General features: G+C 50.9%; 4 protein-coding genes across 4 annotated transcripts; 1 reads left to right on the plus strand and 3 right to left on the minus strand.

Annotated features, from left to right (window-relative positions):
• Positions 1-75: 75 nt before the first annotated feature.
• J7337_010584 (uncharacterized protein) lies at positions 76-4,173 on the minus strand (the record flags this gene model as incomplete). Its single annotated transcript, XM_044828159.1, has 1 exon — positions 76-4,173. One exon carries the CDS (start codon positions 4,171-4,173, stop codon positions 76-78), a length of 4,098 nt encoding a protein of 1,365 aa, XP_044676713.1.
• Positions 4,174-10,695: 6,522 nt separating this feature from the next.
• J7337_010585 (uncharacterized protein) lies at positions 10,696-11,531 on the minus strand (the record flags this gene model as incomplete). The annotated part of the gene is made up of 2 exons (XM_044828160.1): positions 10,696-11,306; positions 11,390-11,531. 2 exons carry the CDS (start codon positions 11,529-11,531, stop codon positions 10,696-10,698), a joined length of 753 nt encoding a protein of 250 aa, XP_044676714.1.
• A 1,890-nt stretch (positions 11,532-13,421) lies between these two features.
• Positions 13,422-15,257, plus strand: J7337_010586 (uncharacterized protein; the record flags this gene model as incomplete). Its single annotated transcript, XM_044828161.1, has 4 exons — positions 13,422-13,436; positions 13,519-14,352; positions 14,404-14,930; positions 14,984-15,257. The coding sequence occupies 4 exons, from the start codon at positions 13,422-13,424 to the stop codon at positions 15,255-15,257; spliced, it is 1,650 nt and encodes a 549-aa protein (XP_044676715.1).
• A 913-nt stretch (positions 15,258-16,170) lies between these two features.
• Positions 16,171-22,395, minus strand: J7337_010587 (uncharacterized protein; the record flags this gene model as incomplete). Its single annotated transcript, XM_044828162.1, has 1 exon — positions 16,171-22,395. One exon carries the CDS (start codon positions 22,393-22,395, stop codon positions 16,171-16,173), a length of 6,225 nt encoding a protein of 2,074 aa, XP_044676716.1.
• Positions 22,396-24,033: the final 1,638 nt, after the last annotated feature.

Here is a 24,033-nt window from a genome sequence, read left to right on the forward strand (position 1 = left end):
AGCTTGCGTAAATTGCGCAATGTTGTGACCGATAAGGAAAAGTAGAGGAAGAAAATATTGTGTTGTGTTAAGTGCTTAGACACTGGTGATGCGCTCAAGAGGAGCTCGAGCGCAGCAGACCATGAGCTTCAGGCTTGTACCGAGCTCTTCAGACTCAGAGAGTAGAGACTTATCGCTCCAGATGCTCTTTCCAGAGGGGTTCTCAGCTGCGTTCTCATAGCATCGTGTGTACCACCATCGTCCAACGCGACTGACCATCTTGGTGATGCCCTCGTCTGCCAAGGGGCTGTTATCGCTCATCATCTCGGATAGACTTGGCGGATCCTTCTTCTTCTCAGCAGTAGCTTTGCCCTTGTCGGCCTTGCTGTCTGAGCGAGTGACGGAACTTGCCACAGGCACACCCACTCGTGCTGCCTTGATAGTAGTGAAACCAACCTTGCCGAGAAGACGAACAATAAGGTCCGCGGTTGATCCGAGACTAGTATCAGGTGTCTTCTCATTGATCCTCTCTTTGAGACGGCGGACTGTACGCCGGCCCCGGTTGCCCATATTGTTCAGGTCAACGTCAAGAATGGAGAGCTCGATGAAGCCTCCTGGCTTCAGCACACGACGAGCTTCAGTGAGGATGCTGCGGTAGTATGCTTCAGGAGCTGCGACGGGGAAGCGGTACACAACAGCCGTAAAGCTCTGAGGGGCGAAGGGAAACTTGTCAAGGTGAGAGACATATTGGATCTGATGGTGGTTTGGAGGGCTGAGAGGAAAGCTCGAAGATGAACTCTTGAGTTCTTCAGGAAGAGGAGCACGAGGAGAGAGGTTGAAAAAGGTAGCAGCCGGATATGTTTCCGCAGCGTAGAATGACCAGTCATCGTTACCGAGGCCATCAATCACAAGGATCGAGTGCCTCTTCAGTGATCCCTCAACAGGAACCAGTTCGTGGCGAACGTCACTGAAGAGAACATGCCCAAAGGTAAGCCACTTGCTTACCGTCATTGAACCAACTCTGAGGTTGACTTGTGCGAGTGGTGACCCATCCTCCGAAGAGGAACTGGCATCAGATCGTCTTGTCTTGCGGGAAGATCGGCTACTTCGCCGAGATACTTCGCCAGTTGCAGGCACCTCGGTGTTGGTATTGGTGTTGCGATCTTCATAACCCGAAACAAACTTGGAGACTGAGAAGGGAGTACTGGGGCTTGGGTGAGGTTGGAAGGCCGCCCGAAGACGTTCAGTCATATCAGCGCTGCAAGTGCTGGAGATGGTTGTTGCCTTGGATTGTCGACTTGCCTTCTTATCGAAGACAATCGTCGGCGACTCCAAGGGCTTCTCCTTGCTAGCCAGCTTCGACTCGTAAGTTTCAAGATGGAACGGTGTACCTCGTGACGAAGTTGCAGAGGGAAGTGCTTTGCCAGCATCTTCTCCAAGGAGATCATCATACTCATCCCACACCTCATCTTCTGCGGGAGGATCATAAGGCTGCGGGATCACAGCAGTAGAGCCAGAGAAGGCGAGAATGCCAGAACAGCTAGAGCTAGATGTACCAATAGTTCCCTCGGAGTCCTTGCGAGGCGAAAAGGCTAAGAACTCCTTTTCAACCCGGCTCAAAGCAGGAGGGTTGGAGTCTCTTGATGAGAGGTTGTTGGTGCTTCCTGCTGTTGAACCATCGGTAGTCAAATCAGGGACAGGAGTCGAGGGCCTGGAAGGCGAAGGGCCTTTAGCTATTGACTCAGGGTCATAGACCTCAAGGTTCTCAGGTGCCAACTGCATGCTAGCTCTGAAAGGCCTAGAAAAGCTCAGAGGTGACACATGTTCAGTACGGTTACTCACAACCTTCGGGATTCTTCCGACTTGAGGAAGTCGGCTTCGCCGACCAGCGGTGGTGCTTGTTGACGGAGGCTGAAGAGTAGGCTTCTTGGACATCAAAGTCTGCTGGGGTACAGGCAGCCGAGGCTTGGTCTTCATCTCGATGCTCTCCCGCCTTGGGGAGCTAGCTGGCTCTGCAGGTCGCACCGGGGAATTAGCTGACGACGGCATCTCTGGTGTACCTTGCGAAAGCTCGGGAGTACCACCAACACTCGGTGACTTTCCGTAAACCTCGGCAAACCTCAGGACATCTTGAATGTCCATGGGCTCGCTATCCTCTTGCTCTGACGAATCCATCATGGCGTAGAATGCAAGGGGCTTCTTCTCCACTGGTTTGACAGTAGCTGAGACCTTCTCACTTTGCTTAGGTTGCTGCGTCTGGGTTGATCTTCCAAACAGATTCCACTTGCGAGGTGACCGAGGTCTCTTGACAAGTTTCTTGGGTGCAGGGTGCGAAGACTTAGCCTCGTGAGAAATCTCCCGTTGCAGTTCGAAGTGGGACTCATCAGACATGACACTGGTATCAAAGCTTGTCATAGGCGACGATGCATAACCTGATGTGTTGATGGGCTGAGGCAGCTTCAGGGGGTCATCCGGCGAAGATCGGAGACGATGGACAGATCTTCGGAAAGCCAACGTCGACTTCATCGTAGGGCCTTCAGAATCGCTGCTCTCGGAGGGACGGCGAGCACCAAAAGCTGGGTGTGGGGTGCGTGACATGGGCGATGGCCACAAAGTGTTTCGAGGCTGATCTTGAGATACTGCCAATGACTGCGAACTTCCGAATCTCGACTCCTCGGTCGCCAGGCTCTGTGAGCTTACACTTCGAGAGATTTCAGAGCTTGCATTTCGATTCTCGATAACCGCACCTCCAGCGATGACCACTGGGTTGACCCGGTCTGCGAAGAAGGAATCGTTGCTAGAACGGGGTTCCTGAGTTGTTTGACTACCAGGAGAATTGCGTGTCATGTTGCTGATACTGCCGCTGCGTCTCTTGTGAGCACCAATGCGTCCATAGCCTTCATGGCCTGTGCCAGCTACAGGGCCCTTGCGGAGAGTCTTCTTTTCCTTCTCGTTCTTCTCGACTTGTGTTGCGTTGGCATGCTTCTTGCGACTAAAGAACGGGAAGCGCGAGAAAGAGGAGGTTGCCACATTAGGGCTCGGTGTGCGTGTCATTCGAGGTGGCTCGAGGCCCTTACCCTTCTTCGATTCGGCGGTTGCCTTGGCTGCCGGTTGAGCATACAATTCGCCTCTGATGGGGAGCTGCGAGGTTGACGCTGTTCGACCTCCATGAGTGTACTGTGGCTTTGGGGGCGACAGAGCTGTTGTAGCCGCAGATTCACTTCCACGTCTTTCGGTTGATGGGAGGGATTGAGTAGAAAGATTGCTGTGGATAACTGGCATGGGGTTGAATAGTTGAGATTGCATGTCGGGGGTGCCATCTCTGCTGGGCCGTGAAGGGGGCACGGCTCTTGGGGAGGCAGAAGATTGGGCACTTCTCTCAGGGGAGGGGGATCGCAAAACAGGTCTTGATACCTTGCGTACCGACTTGGGCGACGATGTCTCCTCACGAAAGTATTGTGATGACTTCCGTGGTGGAGGACTGGGTGGAGGCGGAGGCAGATTCTTGGTCTTCTTCTTGATGGTGGCTTCTCGAACGGTAGAGTTCGACGAGGATGAAGTCAGGGACTCTCTAACAGCTGCGAGGCCATGAGGATCAACGGTGATGGCATCAACCTCGTTGGGGAAACTTCCACCGGCTCTTCGTGTCACAGGTGGTCTGTTGAGGATAGGACTTTGCAGTCGGTTCTTGTTCTGGGGGCGAAGGGGTGCAACAAGACCAGGAGACTGGGAAGCAATTGAGGTTGGCGTGGTGTCGCGACTATAGGACCCTGGTCCAGGTGACTCGGAGAACCTAGTAGACGGGCTTCCACTAGTTCCAGAAAACAGTAGGCTGGCTGGAGTTGGAGGTGGAAGATCGTGTGTCGCTAACCGGAACGGAACCTCAATGCGGTTATCCGAGCTGTCAGACGGACGTCGAATGTTGCGATAACGGTCCAGTTCGGGGTAGATTACTGGTGATTTGGAAGGCTTCTTTACCTCTACAACCTCAGCAACTTGGATCTCGGCAGGGCTGCTGGTAAGTTCTCTATCCAGATGGAAGCCGAAAGCAGGGTCGAGTGAGCCTTGGCGCTTATGCTGGGACGAAGAAGAAGAGTCTGTCCGAGATGAGCCAGTCCGTGTTGTCTTGACATCACCGGATAATGATGACTTCTTCCTACGCAGAACGTTTGGGTTAGACCTTGGGTTGTCCATGGACTGGGCTGATGATGATGATCCAGAACCTCCACGATGGTTGGCAGCTGATCGTGTGGATGCTGAAGTAGAAGAAGAACCCCATGATTTGGCTTGATGATTAGGGCTAGGTCGTGGTACAGGTTGAGGAATTGATGGTCGTCGAGTGGTAGAAGGTTGAGGAGGCCTTGCTGATGGACGTGAGATGGATGAGGGCTTCGGTAATGGTCGTGGAATCTCTTCCCTCCTTCCTAATCTATTGAGTGGCTTTAGGGCATTCGAGGTAACTCCAGGCTCAGTTCCCATTGTCATTCCCGGACCAGGTCGTCTTATGCGAGACGGCTCCGAGGGCCTGGTCGGGATACCAGACCCCAATCTGTAAGATTCCATCTTCCAACCTTCTTCAGGATCGATTTCGTGTACTTAATCCCATATTTCGCTGGGAATATTCTGAACAGGTGTACGATATATATGAAAGTCCAAAAAAAGAAAAAAGGAAAAAAAGAGAGAAAAGAAAAGTAACCGAGACCGTGAATCGGGAGAGCGAGGTAGAGTCGTCGTTATTAGTGTGGAGGGGAATCGTTACTCTAAGAACTGGTGTGGGTAAATATATCAGCTCGAAGAGGCCTAGTTCGTTGGGTGATGGTGTGGGCTATGGGATGAACCCGCGTCTAAAAGTTTGGTTGACGGACGGTAGAGCTGGCGCTTCGGTTGATGTGATGAGTGTTTGAGGTGCGGGCTTTAGTACAGTAGTGTCGTTCCAAGGTTGGAGTGTAAGTGGAGGAAGTGAGACAGGACAAGGAAGAGGGAAAGGATAATTAGATGAGTTGAATAAGTTTAAGAGATGAATAGACAATGCAATGGCAGATAGAAGACAAGGAGACACAAGACAGTGGCAAAAATAGAGAGCGAACGGGTATAGATATGATAAGGCAAGAAAAGGTAGTAAGTAAGTCAAGAGGAGAGAGATGGTAGCAGCGGGGAGGGCCGAGACGGAAACGGGAGCATATAACTAAGGTAGGAAGAGAGAGGTACAGTAGTATTTAGGCAATGGACGACCTTTCTGGGGCCATCATCATGAGTGGACGACGACATCTGGTACATGAATACATGGACGGATGGGCAGAGGTACATGCTATGCTTGGTAGAGGAGAGAGAGGATGGAGGACTCTGACTGTGGCGTTTCTCCTAATCCTGGTCTGGTCTGGCCTGGGAGGTTGCAGGCATTGCCTTGCCAGGCATCGCATCTCGGGCGTGGAGTCCGCCCATGCCATACCATGCCATGCAATGCGATGCGATGCGATAAAACCCTCCCGCCAAGTTTGACTCATCCGTTTGGTCAGCGACAGGCTAGAGAAAACACTGCAGCCAGCAGCAACTGGTACCTAGTCTAGTCTAGTATCCGTCGCTGCGGAGCACATCAACTCCAAGCGTGCTACTGCGCCGCGTTCCCTCCTTCGGGGTGCATATCCATATTATCCTATGAGAAAGCCCTCATGGCATCTTAACGCAGTGATTGGGCACCACACCCTTGTAGCGATTTGCACTCCCAATCCTGGTCGCCTTGAAGGACCCTTGGTGTGGGCTATCCATACTCCGTAGTGGGGCTTCACAGAGAGAGAGAGACAGAGACGGAAACGTGAGAGAAGGATATCTTTAAATGACTGGTTAACCTTGAACTGGGCTGGGCTGGGCCGTTGACATTAGTTAGTTAGTTAACTTACTTAGTTAGTAGAGTGGGCCAGAAAGGGATGGGCCGATGGCCGCTCATCATGGACCAATCTTGGATCTCTATAACCCGAGATGTTGGAGGAGAGACAGACACAAAGGGTGGGTAAACAATAAGGAGGAGTGCGTGCACAGATATGGAAAGAATAAATGTTATCAGCAAAAAGATAACATCGAATCATAGTCCAATACCTCTCTCATATGAAAAAAGCCTGACCAAGAACTGATGCGGGTGCAGGGTATATAGTCCTGACATTTGGTGGTTGCGTCCCGTTTTGGAGATGATGAAGCTGTGTGAGGGGGGGGCAGGAATCGTATGTATTCCCAGTGACTGATTATCTTTTCTCTTGACGTCTCGATTTTCCAACAGTCAGGGGCCGTGAATCTATGCCCGGAGCCGAAGGACAGAGCCGTGGGTGTGAAGACAATGAGAATTTGGAGCAGGGTATCGTCATCTTGATGGGGAGGGGGAAACTGTCCGTGACTCCGAGTTAGAGTAGAGACATGACGGGCGGCGCTTGTTCCTTGTTCTTGTCCTTCAGCACAAATATGCGACGTCGTTGGAGGCATATGCATGTCTTAGACATGCATATCAAATGTCTCACTTTGTTTCTCTCCCACAGGTTAATCTGGCCTGCATGTCTCTGAAATGTCTTGCCCATAGCCAGCCTCACCTTCCAGATCCGTGATCCGTTGATCAATATGATGAGCGTAAGCAAACTCCAGACGCCTATCGTCTCGTCTCGTCTCGTCTCATTTAGGGTTGTAATCATGATTGCGAATAGCAACAAAACTTGGACTGTAGTGTTGCTGCATGGACCTTCACATCCAACCATGAGTGGACCTGGCATTCGCATTTTTAGAATTCAGGGTAAGCTTTTACCGTCCCAACGGGCGAGTCCCATTATAAAATCGCCCCGCATTGGGGAAAGTCTATCATTATCGGATCCTTCGTAGGATGATCTGACAGTATTCATCTCGAATTGTATATCTTTTCTGCCATTTTCGCAGCATGACATGAAGTCCAAGACCTCGAATCAACCCCTTCAGTGGCAGGACTCGGTCGTCGTTGGTCGCTGACCGGGGGTGAGAGATCCTGGGGCGAAATACCTACACCCTCGACCCTGTCGGTCTAATACCATGCCCCAGACCAGCTGCATGAGTTGCATCTGCAGCCAAGGTAGCGGCCAAGTTGGTACAAGAATAGCATCATGAGAGGAGTCCGTCTTCATGGGCCATTCTTTGCGGCGTCTATGCTAGACGCGAGAATGTTGGGACAGCAGCAGCAGCAGCAGCAGCAGCAGCAGCAGTTTGCACGCCTCTCACGATGCCAGAGCACGATGCATACTCAACAGACGGGACAGGACTCACAGCTTCAGCATTCAACATCCCGCCTTATCCCGCTCTACAAATTTGCTTTGTCCCGTGAACACGAACGTCTCGTCCCTCGCCCTCCCTCCCATTCGTTGAAAATCCCAACGCAAAGCGCCCATAAGTGTCAATCGCCAAAGGGCGCATCGATGCCATTGGTTGCTGTTCAAAGATTTTCTACCAATGAATCACACGCACTCGCACTCTCGTTTCACTCCATGACCCGTCAGAATGGACTCCAGGATAATGATAACCCTCTCTCCTGCATGTCTGTCGTCCTTTTCCTTGTAAAAAGTCTACGATGAGTGAACGACTAATCCACAATGTGTCTCATCGTTCGCCAATCCTCGCTGCAAAAAACTATGTCTTGCTCAGACCCCTGCACTTGACTATTGACATGGGGTACTATAATTTGGTAGAGGCGATGGCGAAGAGGGATCTCAAAGTCGGTACAGTATCCAACAAGAGCAAAAACTGGTAAGTTGAAACGGATCGTTCAGTCATGAGCGAAGCGAAGAGCGATTGCGCGATATAGGTCTACGTATTGGTCACCGTAGGCAGACAGTCAAAGTTCACCGCCATGGATTGTTAGTCTCGTGACAGGCACTTTGGACAAGATAAGACACCACGAGACCAAAAAAGCAAGCCCAGGTAAAACGGTCGGCAGTCGAAAAGAAACGCACGACCCTGGTGTTTCCGACGTCATTCCAAGACACAAGGCATTCTTTGATTCTCATACGTGCTGGCAGCCTTATCACGAGGTCAGGTCCCAAACGTTCGGTGAGAGCTTGACTCTCTAGAGCCTCCAAGTAGGACCCAGATCGGTGTGTGCGGCTAGGCCCTGTCTCTAGAGCAAGCTTGGCTAGCTGAAAGACCAGCTCATAGTGCAAAGTCCGTCCAGCTTGGATAGTGGCAAGGCGAGAATCATTAATGCGCTGGCAAGGCGGCAAACGCGTCTTGACGTCGACATCTCACCGATTGTCCATGAATTCCATGTCGTACCTGGATCAGTCTTAGATCTTGCTGCAGGACCCGGCATGATTTGGTGAACCTGTTTCCAAAAGTGGCTACAAGAGAGGCATCCCATATGCAGCATGCAGCTCCGCCACAGCAACAATAAAAAATTTCCCCATATCCGCCACAGGTTCACAGATCCTTGAGGCTGGTGAACCCTGATTTCTGGGAGTTGGGATGCCTTCACTGACGTGGCAGATCGCGCGTGGCTGGCCACTCCGGCAGCCGTACGTGAAGCCTCAAGCCTTACTCAGGCCAGGCCAGGTCCCCCCTGTCCATGTGGCTTGTCAGTCGGCCGAGCGAATAAGGTCCCATCTGAGATGCTTGTCCTGTCCCCTTGCAAAGTCACTCGAATTCGAGATCAAAGTACTCTCTACTTTGGGCAGCGGTGAATGCATGCAAATGGCCCCGATGTGCAGCTTTGCCTCATTGACAACTCATCAAACTGCAATATTTGCCAGCCCGTGATGTGAAGCGATGCGCAAACCCAGCACTCCCGGTTGTGAAGCTATTTCTTCGCTTGCGATGATCAAGCGGGCCTGCCTACACCCTCGAGCACAACGACGGGCTCTAAGCGTCCAACGGCAACTGGAGTCGCTGGAGTCGCTGGAGTCGGAGTGGTCCATTTGATTAGACGCCTCTACCAACCATAGCCGCCAGACGGCTCGGCGACCAGGGCTGCTTTATCGCGAGAACAGGGGTTTTACCCTCTTGATTGGCTTGTTGTCTTGAGACTTGGCTCGAGCTTAGCGTTTGGGAATGTTGACAACCACACGATCAGAGCTGTTGGTGATGATGGTCCTATCTCGCTTCCTTCTTTCTTTATAATGTCTTCCATTCTGCTCATCATCTCACCAATATTGGCCATTGAGGCGTGGCAGCCACTGCACGTTTTGTCCGGGCCCTTTCGGAGACTGCAACTATCATCCGAGAACGGAGATCGTGGCTTGCGTCGTTAAAGAACCCATGAGCCCTTTTGGGATTGCGGGATTAGCGCAGCCGCGAGTATTTGTTTCTCGTTGGGTCCAGGCGTTTCCGAGCTATTCATAATGTGTTTCCTTGGTCCGAAGTCTTGGGCCAGACATGCCATTCTCCCGATCAAGGTGTGCCCCTTCTCCTATACATCTCTAACGTCGATCTGCTCAATGGCTGCCGATGTCTACGAATCGCCAGTATTCGGATCATCCCTGAGTGCTGACAGGGCTGATAAATAGAGCCTCGTGCTTTGCTGCAGATATGATGCTCATGTCGGACTGCCCAATATGAAGTATCAACGCTGAACTTAGATAACGTGGCCTCCAGCTTGGCCGGCTTTCGCTCACCAGCTGTAACTTCTCAGCTGTTACCAGAGAATGCGCCTTTTCCTGAAAGAGGTCTGAAAATTCTTCTGTCGTTTTCCACTCCTCCATGAAGGTCTCCTAGTTCAACCATCCATAAGGAGAAAAGTAAGTTGCACTACAAGTGGCACTCCATGAATAGGGGCGTCGCAAGACCAGGACCGCGGCGCCGGCAGTCGTGCAACAGCGCACAAGTCTCACGGGAGCTAGAGTCAAAGGAAGGCATCCCCGTGATGGAAGCTCAATTCCGCCGTATATGTAGTGGGACCCAGGCATGGTCATGGTGTTGAGTGTTAGTGGATATGCATGTCAAGCTTCAAGTCAGCTTGGCCCCATCTACGGCTCGTATCCGAACAGTCCAGTCTCTTTGTCGCTCCGGCGGCCAGACTAACAGTAAATAGTTAGAGTTAATCGAGCCCCTTCCTGTCTGACAAGATGTGAAATCTTGAAGATCCGCTTCCCCTTAATTGAAGTGTAACCATTCGGATCGTGCGAATTCTTCCGACTTTGAAGGATGATCCCAGTAGAATCTTGCTTTACTCAAGGCCACCGTGTTCGCATAACATCGAGATAGGGGTAAGACGTCTATTGACGAGGTATGACCGGACGATTCTTTGTGCTTTTCCTCACACCCTCCAAGCTCCCACATAGGAGAGTAATGTCATCGGACAGCTGAATACTTGGACGCCTGGTTTGATATTGACCAGTTCAGGCTATGTGCAAGGACTGGCCATTTGAGAAACCGCAAATTGACGTTTCTTGCTGTTCCATTCGGCTGCCTTGCATCAGGTTGTCTTCTCCGGGACTGTTACAAAGGCTGCTCATCACAGCCGGTTAGATCTGGAGACAGAGAACTTACCATGGACCTCAAGATTGTGATTGATAGTGGGCATTGGTCGAACCGAAGACGCCGATTTCCTCTTTATTCATTTATCCTTGATAGTCTGCGCCTGAATATGAAAATAAGAATGTTGTACAAGTAGAAGTGGCCCATTCACCTAAGTCTGCCTGCTCCGCCCAGTTTCAGCCTATCCTCAATTTGAAACCTTTTTACTTGCCAAATTTCATGTCGTACTGGTTATGAAGAGAACTACTAGTTCCCAGCAAACCTAGCAGCACGCTTCTCTGCCTTGGCCCTCTCTGTTGGGTCATCAAGGATACCACTTCTGGTAGACGTCTTCTCCTTTCTCGCGCCGCCATCGCGACCGCCTTCCCGACCACCACGGCCGCGTCGACGACCGCCACCACCATTCCTCCTGTCCATGCTTTGTCGCTTTCCAGGGCGGTTGCCTTCACCTTCAGTGGTGCGATCTCGGCCTCGCTTTCGCGAGCGCTCAGGGAGTGCTGAATCAAGAGTAGTGGCGAGCTCCTTTTCGTCGAGGCCAAATCGCTTCGCGCGGTCGGCGCGCTTCTTGGCGTCCTCGTCCTCCTCAATACCGAACCGCTTGGCACGTTCGGCACGTTTCTTGGCTTCGTCGTCAGCAGCAGTGGATTGTAAACCGATGGCATAAGACTTCTCAGGCTCCGCAGGAGCCTCCACTGTCTCGGCGGGCTTCTCTGCTGTCGTCTCTTCGGCCTTGACGGGTGCAGCCTCGGTGGCAGGAACCTCAGCAACAGGCTCAGAGGCGGCTACAGGCGCGGCAGCGGCAGGTGCAGCAGGAGCATCGTCATCACTGTAGCTGATTTCATCCTCCTTGTTCTCAGCTGTGAAGGGTTCAATTAGCCGATGTTGTGGATGCGATGCGACGCGCGAGGGGTTCGATCGCAGTTCTGATGGAGTCACGTACCGGGCTTCTCAGCGGTTTCGGAAGTTCGATCGTTCTCTTGGAGCCTTGCAATAAGATCCGCCTTGTTGCCCGTCTGAGGCAGACCCTTCTCGGCCAGCAGCTTCTTCAGCTCAGGCACCTTGAGTGACGAATATTCGGCCATGCTGCGCAAGTCGATAGAAGCGCGTTAAGTAATGATTAGGAGACTTTTCAGGATCGGAAAAGAAGCGCGGCTAGAAATGCAATGGCTGCGACTTGGGCTGCGATGGTTTGATGGAAGAAGAGAAAAGGCTTGAGTTGCTTCGATGGAGCGGACGAGGGCGAAGCAAGGTACGCGCCTCAAACAAAGAATGGATAGGAGCGACCCACAGTGATACAAGCGTCATCCCCTAGAATCAGCCAAGGGTAAAGTCTTTATCTTATCTCCAACCAAACAAATAAATGAATAGTAGACTCGATATTGAAGACTGTAGCCTGTCTACAAGGTAGCATGTAAATTGCGAAGCCTAGAAGGTATTATTCTATTTGACTTGTCGAACCTGACTTCAATTATCCCACCGAACGTGTTCTGTATCCAATGATGCCCTCTGTTATGAAACCAATCTTGCTTTCTTATTGGCTTGACGGCGTTTGCCTCTGTTCACAGGGAGATGTGCACGGGCCATGAAGCTCTGAAAGAAGCTCGACAAAGCTCTTTGTTGCCCGCTTTTAGAGCTCTACCTATGTACTCTCTACTAACCTTTGTCCCTAGACTAGGTACTATGGGTATGCATTCGTTGGCATCATCAGGTCTCATTGCATTGCAGGATGCGCCAGAGACAACAACACCCTCACTTGTGCGAGTTGGCTCATGGAGCAACGGTATCTCAAGCAGAGTATGGTTGTCTTGTCCAACCAAGTCGCACATTCTGCAGCATCATAGACCGGCCTGCACAGACAAATTCTAGCCAGAGAAAGGGGCCAAGGGCTGCTTTTAGGATGCCACATGATCCGTATTGGATGGTAATCGAGGGCCTCACCTCACGTGGCCATATCGAGAGTGAATCTACTGATGTAACCCCAGATTGGCCTGTACAGCTGAGCACGCCTGTTTTTTAGGCGTGCTCGCAGGACAGTTATGCAAGTAGAGGCATTTCGGAAGATGAACTGTTGTCTCGGTGCATTTTTGTTAATGAATCATCAATATACAGAAATGGCGACAAAACAACAGCCATATTCAAGTAAACGATTCTCTAGGTAGACATCCATTAAAGAACCACAAACCCAAATACTCCCCTGTAACCCGAGATCCGGATCCTTAACCGGGCACTCCACACTTGATGGGCTAGCTCTAGGTCCCTCTCTACCTTAGAGTATCCTTTTTTTTTTGTTTTGTTTTTTGACGGTTCACCAGGGGAAAGGTCGAGTATCACAATTGAACGATTTCTTGGCTTTTGGCCCTTTTTTACGGTCAGAAGGTACGGAATAGCTTGGTTCCTCCTTTCCCCTGTTGCGGCGAATGTCAGGTGTTTTGCTTAGGTACCTACCTACCTGGTACTTAAGGTTGCTTTGCTTTTCTTGACTACTCTGCCTACAGTATCTCGCTGCTTCTCTCGTAAAATTTGTACCTTAGTGTCTGTATTGCCACTTGTTCCATCAACAACTACAAAACATTGTTAGTGTTAACACGGACGGACTGTCCCCTCCCGTCCCCACGATTTGTCTGTCGATCGCATCATCATCACCCATTCAATTCATATCGACATCTATAACCATCGCCTGTCAACTTGTAGAGAACACCCTTGCGACCGTTGCAATAGCTTCAACCTGTTCGAGAGACCCGCGCGCATTATTCCATCATATCCATTACCGACTTGGCCCAACGAACCATGCAATAGCACCCCCGATCCGACCCCTTGGAAGATGCGAAAAGTTCGGCCTGCCATTAAACCTCCGAATGCCCGTTTCGAACGTCGTTATCTGGCCGTTCATCCTTGAAGTGGCCTGAATATTATACTTGGATACATTCAGAGCGATTCTTGTCAGCCCGTTAACCTCCCATAATTAACACATCATGACTCGAAGAATTGTATGTGGCCCATGTTCTCTATAAATTCGTGATCAGTATCGATCCAGAGGATGCTGTTGACTAACCATATTCCCATCACTAGGTTCGAACAGCCGCTCAGCTCGCTGGCGCTGCCATTTTCACCTTTCTAGTTATCGCCTTTCTCGACCGTAATTATCGTGTCCTCCCCAATTCGATCCATAGTTATATGCCCTCCCATCACCCCGGACTGGTCGTCACCGATGTCACAATAGTCACTTGCTCAAGCGTTAACCCTTTCTCCTCATGCGACCTCGGCAAAGAATGGCACCGAATCGATAAGGAGCTCTATCTCGGCAAGACGTGGACAACGAGCGCATACATGTACATCATGCGAAAGCATGAGGGGGATCTCACTGCGGACGATCGTGTTGTTGTGGATGTTGCGGTCGGCAGGCTCCAACCTCAACCCAAGGGAGAAACGGACGACTCATGGGAATCTCGTCCATCAGGTATCTGGATCAAGCGCTCAGCCAAGAAGAAAGCCAGCGATTCGAAGCAGGCGGTAACGGATCTTGATGTTCTTTTCGGAGATGATGCTGTTGAGGCCAGAGATGGATATGCTGTGACGGGAACACCTTTGCTCCTCAATACCGGTGGCAGTCTTCTCTCTGTCCAGCTGACCGTGCGCCGAGGTCCTCCACGAGAGGTCAAGAAGCCAACGCCCAGGATCAACAGTGATGGTCGATACAAGATTATGCAGATCGGTGATCTGCATCTCAGTACAGGAGTTGGCGTTTGTCGCGAGGCAGTTCCTGATTCTTACAACGGCGGTAAATGCGAGGCCGATCCCAGGACACTGGAGTTTGTTAGCCGAGTCCTTGACGACGAGAAGCCCGATCTGGTAATATTGAGTGGCGACCAAGTCAACGGTGACACAGCACCAGATGCACCTACTGTGAGTATTGCCTGGCTCAACATCATAGTGTCCGCCTCTAACACCATCTAGGCCATGTTCAAGATCATCTCGCTCCTGATTGAGCGAAAGATTCCTTACGCTGCCATTTTCGGTAACCACGACGACGAACAGACCATGTCTCGTGAGGCACAGATGGCCATTATGGAGACTCTTCCTTATTCTCTCTCCATTGCTGGGCCAGCTGATATCGATGGTGTTGGGAATTACTACATCGAAGTCCTGGCCCGTGGAAAGACTGATCATTCTGCTCTAACCATCTATCTTCTCGATACACACGCCTACTCGCCCGACGAGCGCAACTTTCCTGGTTATGATTGGGTTAAGCCTAACCAAATAGAATGGTTCAAGAAGACTGCTGCTGGTCTCAAGAAGAATCACAACGAGTACACCGGCCGCCACATGGACATCGCTTTCATTCATATTCCCTTGACAGAGTATGCTAACCCGGAACTACCCCGTGTTGGTGACTGGAAAGAAGGAGTCACTGCCCCAATATACAACTCTGGTTTCCGCAATGCCCTTGTAGAGCAGGGTGTCCTTATGGTCAGTGCAGGACAGTAAGTTTTGGGATTCCTATCTTGACTTGAAAAACACTAATTTCATATTTTAGTGATCACTGCAATGACTACTGCTCCCTATCTCTGATGGGTGAAGGCGAGACCAAGGTCCCAGCCATGTGGATGTGCTACGCTGGTGGTTCTGGCTTCGGCGGTTACGCTGGTTACGGTGGTTACCATCGCCGAGTACGCTTGTTTGAAGTCGACACAAACGAGGCTCGTATCAAGACTTGGAAACGTCTTGAATACGGAGACATTGCTGCCCGTATACACCAACAGATTATTGTCGATGGCGGTAAACCTCAACCTATCACTCCTATTTCATGAGCTTACGACACTCTACACTTACGGGGCAAAGTCCCCCTTCTGAACTTATTGTATTCGTGTTTTGGGATGATGAGCTGCTACACGACTATAGAAGGGTGTGGTCCTTTTCCATTTACAAAATAAGACGGGTCATAGGACCGCATCAAGGAGCATGTTCAAACATGGGATTACTTGTATAACAATTAAAATATCCCACCTCTCGTTGCATACAGCAGCAAGCAGAGTTAACGACGGCATTATATAGTCTCGGGATAGGAAACGGAGTTGTTTTGGTCGACTAAATACTACGTATGAGTTTTGAGCTCATTTTCATGGTTTATTCTATATCAGTCTTTTACAGCATTGTGATTCATGATGACTTCGGGTGAAGTGGCCGCAAGCAACCCTGAGTTTGGAGTTGATAAAAATCTGTAGTTTCTTGAACAGTTCACATCTGACAAGTTGTGTAAATATGATTCAATTGCCATCCACTATATGCTTCTCTCTTCGCTATGCTCTCTTCGCTCCCTACTATGCTCACCGGAAACAAAACCACAAACGTCCTCCTCATGATGATCTGCAAAATGCATGCTGATGTACTCCTCACGGCCCAAGATCTCTCCAGTAGCCCAGACCATTGCCCTCCAGACGCCATCCGCCCATGTCTAGATGCGTGAACGCAGAAACAAGATTGGTATATACAATCGTATTAAAAGGTTTGAGGAAATGTGGTATCGTTAAGTCTCGCCGCATGCCATGCATCAAGCGTAATAAGAACAAATGTAAAGATGATGGTGTGCCGAGCAACACCGGGATATCAAAATAGGAAAAGTGACTAATGTAATGAGTCTGGGGATAAGCCAGATTGTGAATGTGCTTGCAATCAAATACAAGAGAAGGTATAAACTGTTGAAGGGGGTGGCAGCAGAGTTGCTTAGATTGTCATGACCTCCTGGTGGACAAGCCTCAGAACCCAGCTTGCCTCTGCAACGCTGGCGCACTGGAAGCACCACTTCTTGACGTTGCCACCTGTTGGGCCCGTAGCCGGAACAACGCCGACAACGCCATTGCTGTCCTTCATCTCTTCCCAGACACCACATACAATACCACGGCTGCCCATGGCTGTGAAGCATCCACTGCCAAGGACCGCGTCTAACAGGATCTTTGGCTGCTCTGAGTCCTTGCGTGGAATCGTGGTGACAGTGACACGTTTCTCCAGACCGTGGTCGGCACGAAGAGCCTGGTGCCAGCCTGGAGGAGGTCTTCGAATGGATAGTCTGCAGTTGCCAAAGTCTTCCCACTTGGCGGCTGCGACAAGGAGATGTAGGCGGATCTTGAGATCTTCGGTACCAAAGCTTGCGGGGCCGCGACCGCTGTTCTCGACACTGATGGAGGGCGAGCGAGGTGTGTTGCCGCCATAAGATGAAGATCCAGGAGTATTGGTGCCACCATAGCGGCTGTTTCGGTTAACAGAGGAGCGAGCCAGGCTGAAAGGAAGTCCACGACCAGTGAGTCTCTTGAGGAAGCTTGACGCGGAGAGAGTAGATGAGGGAGTAGTGCTTGCACCATCGTGCGATTGGGCAGGCGCACGAACTGAACCACGGTAGCTGTTCTTACGGCCGAACCAGCTTCGTCGTCGACTGCTAGTGTCATCGTTATCGGGAGGTGGTTTATGTTCACCGAAGCTTCTGAACCGTGCTTCATTCTCAAGCTCAATGAACTTTTGGTTGTTGAGACGAGCATGGTGAACTGACATGTAAAGGTTGTAGCAGTCAGGTCCGTTGTGACATCGGAAGCGGAAATTTCCTCCACCGTGTGAGCTGGCAAGCTGGCAGTCAGATCGAACTGACGAGCGGATTTCAAGATCGAGAGCTGTGCTCTGACGGATGAGGACGAGTGGGGTGAGATCGAGTGCGAGCATGGGCTTATCTCCCTGCTCAGCTCCGCTATGTACGGCATACGCCTCAATCAAGCCTGGAGTGACGATGACTTCCAGGTTGCTTCCGGAAATATCCTTCCACAACCCCTTGTCGGACCACCTGGAAATGGTAGCCACGTATCTTGTAGCATTGTCTTCGGGGGCAACCTTTTGTCCGTGGAGGCCAGCCTGAGAGGCTGAGTTTGATGGAGCCAGGCTATCAATTGAGCCAGATACGACGGATTCATGGAGTTCATGTCGTTGGTGATAGTCGTGAAGAGATCCTTCCTCCTCTAGTGTCTCAAGTTGATGTTCTAACTCCTCTCTGATAATGTCTCGAGCTGGGTGTTCATCTCTGATACTAACTCCTAGCTCAGTCTCTGGGAGATCAACGCTCTCGATATCGTCGTCTGAGGAATCATAGCTGTAGTCTGATTCGGTGTAGTCATCCTCAGTATTTTCGTAGCTGCCCGTGATATCAGTGCCAGAAATTGATGATTGGTCTGACGGTAGGTATTCGTGCTTGAGCGGAGATGAGGTTCGGCGCTTGACACGGCTGCTGTTGGGAGGCTCAAGAGGTGGTGCTTTCGAAAACCTGGGCTTCGAAGGAGCTTGTTGACTAGGGCTGGGACTAAAAGTTCGATGAGCTGGAGGTGGCGGTGCGCCATCGTCTCTGTATGATGAACTACTTGGGCTCTTGCGTATGTTGAGGGGATCAGGTTGCATGCTCTGCGAGGTCATTGGTCTGTCCTCATAACCGTAATCGTATTGTGTTGGTGTTCTCTGCAGATCGTACTGATCGGGCGACTTCAGAGGAGGAGTTACAGGAGATGCTGATCGCGGACGGTATCTGGCTGGCAACGCTCGCTTCGGTGTAGTTGGGCTGGCTGGAGGAGACTCAGCAGCAGATGAACGGCGAGAGTGCGAGTTCCGCAAAGATTGGGCAGAGTACTTGCGAGAGGACCCTCGAACGCCAACTGGGACATCAGGCATGCGAGATTGTGAGTATGGCTCTTCATCGTCGATTATACTTGGCTCTGGCTCTCTGGGAGGAACAGGTGAAACTGGAAGGATATCGAGCCAGTCCAAGATTTGGTCTTCGTTGTCAGTGGTGAGTGTGAGTAGCTCGTGCCATGGCCTGTCGTTGTGCGTTCCTCGGATCATAACAACCATGTCAAAGTTGCCGTCTCCTGTCCTGGCTGAGATCAACTCAATAGGTACAGGGGGGAATAGAAGGTATGATCGACCCTTGACCCCATTTTCGCGGATCAGGATATCACCCTTATCTTCAGGATAACGCTGGTTATCTCGGTGTACCAACTCAATCTGGCACTCAAGGCGCTGACCATTGGAATGTGCCAAGTCGAGAGAGAAGAAGTCCTTGGCGCTGACTTGTCGTGATGGCTCAATGTACACGGCCTCCATTGGAGCAAGTGTTCGAAGGTCTCGCGATCTGGTTGTATCGGTGTTGATCGCGTCTTCATCAGTCAATCGAGCCATTTCTTCTCGATGTCGGCGGCGAGCCTTTTCTTGAAGGTCCTCAAAGTCACTCAGGAGATCATAAGTATCATTGGTCCCAAGAATAGAGTCGACACACTTGAAGAATTTTGTTATTTGCTTGAGTCGGAGGAGTGGTCTCTTGAGAAGGTGTGCCACATCAACACGCTCTCCTGTAGCGTCAACAATATCCCCAGACTCGTTCCTGGGCATGGCACCGACAAGAGAATCCTCATCTTCTGGGGATCCAGCAGCCGGGGCAAGATTGACGACGAGATCCTGGAAGCCCAGCCTCCAGGCATCGAGATACTTATGATAGATGGGTACGACGCCATGGCCCCAAGAAGCCAGTCGACGAATATCATGAATGGGAGCCTTGCGGTGAGCCATGCGAAGTTTCTCTAGGGCAACACCCATATTAACCACAGACTTCGAGAGAGCATCAGCTTTGGTCACTGGGGTGCTAGTGCCAAACAGATCAGTAGCATTGTCGCCATTGACGACCTGTGATAGTAGGACTGGGATCACACCGTCGACCAGTGTCTTCAACTCTCTAAGATAGAGACTCTCATCTTCGGTAAATTCTTTGAGCAGGTCGTCATTTGTCACATCTGTGGCCCCACCCCGGCTCTTCCGCATACTGGGTCTTGATCGGTTACTTGTGATGGCACTGGGGACGTTCTTGTCATCAGGTAGCGAGAGGACTGAGACAAGATCAGAGTGACGAGTAAGCCGTCGCTTGAGGCCAGATCCTTGGCTCTTGGAGTTCGAGCGAGAGTTCGAACGTCTGGTCTCTTTCGTTACGCCAGTGGATTGCGTAAGAGTGGATTGCGTGACATCAGTGGTAAGATCCGATTCGACAGCGCTGGAAGCCTCCTCAGAAAGAATTGTAGACAACTCATATTGACCTCGAGTTGGCGGTGGAAGACGAGGGCCCGCCATACGTGCCGACGGTAAAGCGGATCGGTCATCACGATTTTGTTCTGGTTCTCGCGCCGGTTCCCGAATCGGTTCCCGTGGTTGCTCTGGGCTTTGGGCCTTCTTCTTTTCTTCCAAGGGAGATGGGGATCTAACACTTCTCGACTTTTCAGCCTTTGAAAGTTCTGTTTCAGTCCAGTTTTCAGTTGAGTCATCGTATGTAAGTTCGTCGTCATAACGAGACTCTTCATAGTGATAATCATCATATTTTGGCCCTTCGTACTTTGAGTCATCATAACGAGAATCACTGTATCTGGAATCGGTATACATGGATTCGGGCTCGTCATCATAAGGTCGTTCCTCTCGACTCTGGTAAGGCTTCACCTTCGGAAGAGAATTGCCTGATTCTCCAGTAAAGGCTTCCTTGAGCATCCCAAAAAGCGAGTTCTTGGGGCTTGACTTGACAGGTGAAGATGTAGTTCGAGTTGCTTTGGTCCTCTTGAGGCCCAAGCCGCCCGGAGCTTTGGTTGGTGCCTTTGTATCTTGCCGCTTCGGTTTCGTCTTGGCTTCAGGCTCTGGTGAGAGAGCTGGTGAGGAAAGAGGCGAGACCTCTTCTGGTGCAGGCTCTTTCACAGCAGCCGGTTCGGGCTGTGGTTCAGATTTGGGCTCCGGTTTAGGCTTTGAGGTTGACTTCTTCGGTGACTCAGGTTCTGGGGATGGCTCCTTAGCAGGTTCTTTGACAGGCCCGGTTTTTGGTACAGGCGATGGTGTAGGTCTCTCTTTGACGGGTTCCTTCACGGGCTCTGGCGTAACAGGCAGCTTTTCGCTCGATACAGTTCTGTCAGCCGTATCTGGTTTACTCATAGTCGAGGACGACACCCTTCGGTTTTCGGTGCGAGACGAGCGGCGATAACTTTTGATCGTTTCAGGGGACGATGGCTTATCTGGGACATGCTCACTCAGAGGTGTTGTAGCTGGCTCAGCCTTGGGCTCCTCAACGAACGGGTCAACCGTAGTGTTGAGCCACTTTTCAATGCTCCGAGGATTGTTTGGAACGGTATCTCTTGGGGGAGGATGCTCGTTCATCTCATGAATTATCTTGTTGGCGCCTTCCACCACCTTCTTGAAGACTTTGGGCATGGACTTGAAGCTGGTATTTCTTTCAGGCTTGGCAGGGCGAGCAGGGCGAATGGGTCGACTTCGAAGAGGTCCTCCACGCGCTCGCAGAGGTAGATCAAGTTCAGTGAATGCAGAGTTACCCCAGGGGATTTCTCCAGGGATGTCTGCTATTGACTTTGCCAAAATACTTGAAGACAAATCTGAGCCGTCGAGTTGAGAGGGCTCAATCGTAGATTCTTCTTCGGGCACCCACGTCTCTTTACCCTTCTGTTTTGTCGTGGGAGGCTGATAACTCTTTGGTCTAGGTTTTGACTTGTGTGCTGATGCGCTTCTCTTCTTGGTTGGAGTGTCAATTGCTGAATCGTCTTCCATAAGTTCAATTGGTGCAGTCCCAAATAAACCTGATTTGTCGGTTGTCTTTGTTGTTTTAGACAGTTCCGAGTCATCCTCAATGGCCTCGATAAACTTGTTTGTCGATACCTCCGAAGGATCCTCAATGACTTCGATTTTGGATTTATCTGACTGCGACTTCTTCATTTCCCGTTTCACAGAACTCATACTAGGTCTCCGTGAGCTAGGAGCGGATTTGAGCCGCAGTCTTGCCGTGCGAACTGAAGTTCCGGCGTTGGACGAGATATCGCTCATAGGTCTAACTCTGATTCCTTCGTCATCGGTAAGTGTTGTCCTAACGGCTTTCACACGAATACCGTCATCATTATTCCTTCCCCTTCGGATTGGTTTAACGCGAATGCCATCATCAGGTCCTGGTGTTGATTTGGCGGATCGTGCTTTGGTGAACCGACTGCTAGTGACGTTGCTCACTGTGAATTCGCTGTCACTCATAAACTCGCTGTCGGTATCATCCATCCACGGTTTCGCTCCGACCGACTTGGAAGACTTATGACTTCTGGGTGCAGGTGGATCTGGAATCTCGACCATTTCTGCCCATGCCTTGACTCTGCTTGCGACGCGAGGATTAGCGGCGGTGCGCAAAACAAAATCTTTCGGTATTTTGGCTGGAGCAGGTGTTTTGGCAGGCGAGGTCTTCTTTGGAATATGTTTCCGATTTTTCCGCCAATGTTCGTCGCTAACAACACGTTTCTTAGGCGGTGGTTTCGCTGCTACCGGTGCAGGTGTTGTCGGTGTTTCATCAGGTGTAGCCTCATCACCTGTGGCCAGACTCTCCTTCGTCTTGTTGTTGGGTCGTTTGAGTTTCTTTCTCATCTTGATGCGAACTCGATCCTCCTCTGTGACACTCTGGAAATCCTCATCTTCAAACGCAATATCAGGGGGCTCTGTCGCTGCGTCGTCAGGGGTGTTCTCCATAGCAGCAGCATTGGCCTTTTGCCATTTCTTGACCCGATCTCGGACACCGTTCGGGGGTTGGATGCGCTTGACTTGAGATTGCTTCATTTCATGGCGCAATTCGGCCTTGACAGCTTCCAAGCTCATTCGCCGTTGACGCTCGGCAGCCTGTCGCGAGGCCGAGGGCCGGCCCAGGAGGAAGTCATGGAGGAGTGTAGGCTCTCTGGTGGATTTGGCACGCGGTCGCCCACGGTGTGCCACTGGAGGTGCTGACTTGGGCGTTTCCTTTCCATCATTCTCGTCTTGTGTTGAAGGCTTCAGAGGAGTTTCAGGTTCAGGCTCGGGATCCAGCACTGCTTCGTCTACTGCTTCCTCTGGAGAGGCAGGGTTTGATGATGACATGATCTCAGCTACCTAGAAAGACAAACTGGTGAGCTTGTTTTTGCAACCCAGTTGTGGCGGGGAAACACGATTGTGTGATGCGCCGGAGACGGGAGAGCACGTCAGACTCATACCTGAAGGTCGGTAACATGCTGTGCAGCTGTAGCAGAGAAGCGGTGGGGTCACAGTCGAGGCCGAACTCGCTCTCTTGATAGCTGGCAACAATTTACTGTTCGAATCGATTCTGCGTCGTTGAAATATGCTATCGGACCGTCCGGGAAGCTTTGCAGGAAGCTTTGGAGAAGCAGTGGGAGGGCGGAGTAGCCGTTGGAGTTGCACATGCAACTGAACAAGAAGAACGAACGAATGAATTGGATGGTGGGTAAATGAAATGTAGGAGAACGAAAAGGTTTGTGATTACAAAGACAATGGCAAAAGCCTCGTGTAAATGATAGGAAGTGGAGGGTTCTCCAAAAGCGAAATGCACCGCAAGATTAAGATTGTTGTGCCATCCACGTCTCAAGCCGTTGGAGGGACCTTTTGGAGGTTGCGTCGTTGACCTTGGACTTGGCCATTATTGAGGTGCGGGTGTCCCAGTAACCAAATGGGATCCCCACTGGAGCTCAGTGTAAACAACATTTGAGACCATCCCACCTATCAGGGACAGGGATAGAGGGATGTGGCGCTCGACTGACAGGGGACACTTCCAGGACTTCAGTGGGTCAGTCATTGAAGGCCATGGCTACAGATGAGTGGGATATGGCGGGTGGCTGTTGCGTGATAGGCTAGCTCTCCTTCAGGGTCAATCAAGCCCACTGTAACAAAGTCCAAGCCTCCCGAGCCTGGCTGAATCCGATCTCCCGGTGCTACTGTATCTCAGCCAATTTTCTCCAACCGACTGCCGCTTTTCCTGACTCGACGTGGAAAGATCTTCGATAAGCTTCTTTTTTGTGAGTTGAGATGTCTTATGCTTCTATAATTATCCCATCTCCTTTGCTTTTTGCCAGCCAAGCATATAACTACACCAAGGGTGGACAGCATATCGAGATCAGGAATCCCATAGATAACTCTGGACTGCTGCGTTGCATATCAAGAATGGACAACACAACCTCGACATGGGTGACCCTCCATTCTCTTGGCCAAACACCTAATAGTATCAATGCGCCGTCCAGCCTTGTTTTCGTTGCTGACGACAACCACCAAGCGAGAACAAAAGGCAGGCCATCCAATATGGGCTTCTACTGCAGCCATGTGTGTTTCAGCCATTGACTTGAAGCCAGTATCGAATATTATCCAAGTTTCTTATGCATTCAGACTTTTCGTGACTGGGGACAAGTCCAATTACACACGGCAAGCCTGCTTATGTATGTCGTTGGGCATCCATCCTTGAATCTGATCCTGTTCTGGTTCGCTTCTCTCTGCCCAGTTATAAACAAACGCAAGGATTGTGCCCGTGCTCGCAAGCGAAGAGCATGAGCCCTTTTTTGTCTGCCAAGTATGTACTCCGTACCCTCGTATACCGCTCTTTATCGACCCGCAATATTCGGTATCAACGATTGATGTTTCATGACTGACCCGGAACTCTATGGAATCGTGGCGCCGCAATCCCCTGCCGAGATCTCAACGTTCACGGTCCCGCATACCTTGTCGACGATTTTC

The sequence above is a fragment of the Fusarium musae genome, chromosome 8 (genome assembly GCF_019915245.1).
Source record: "Fusarium musae strain F31 chromosome 8, whole genome shotgun sequence".
In the NCBI taxonomy this organism is placed as follows: domain Eukaryota; kingdom Fungi; phylum Ascomycota; class Sordariomycetes; order Hypocreales; family Nectriaceae; genus Fusarium; species Fusarium musae.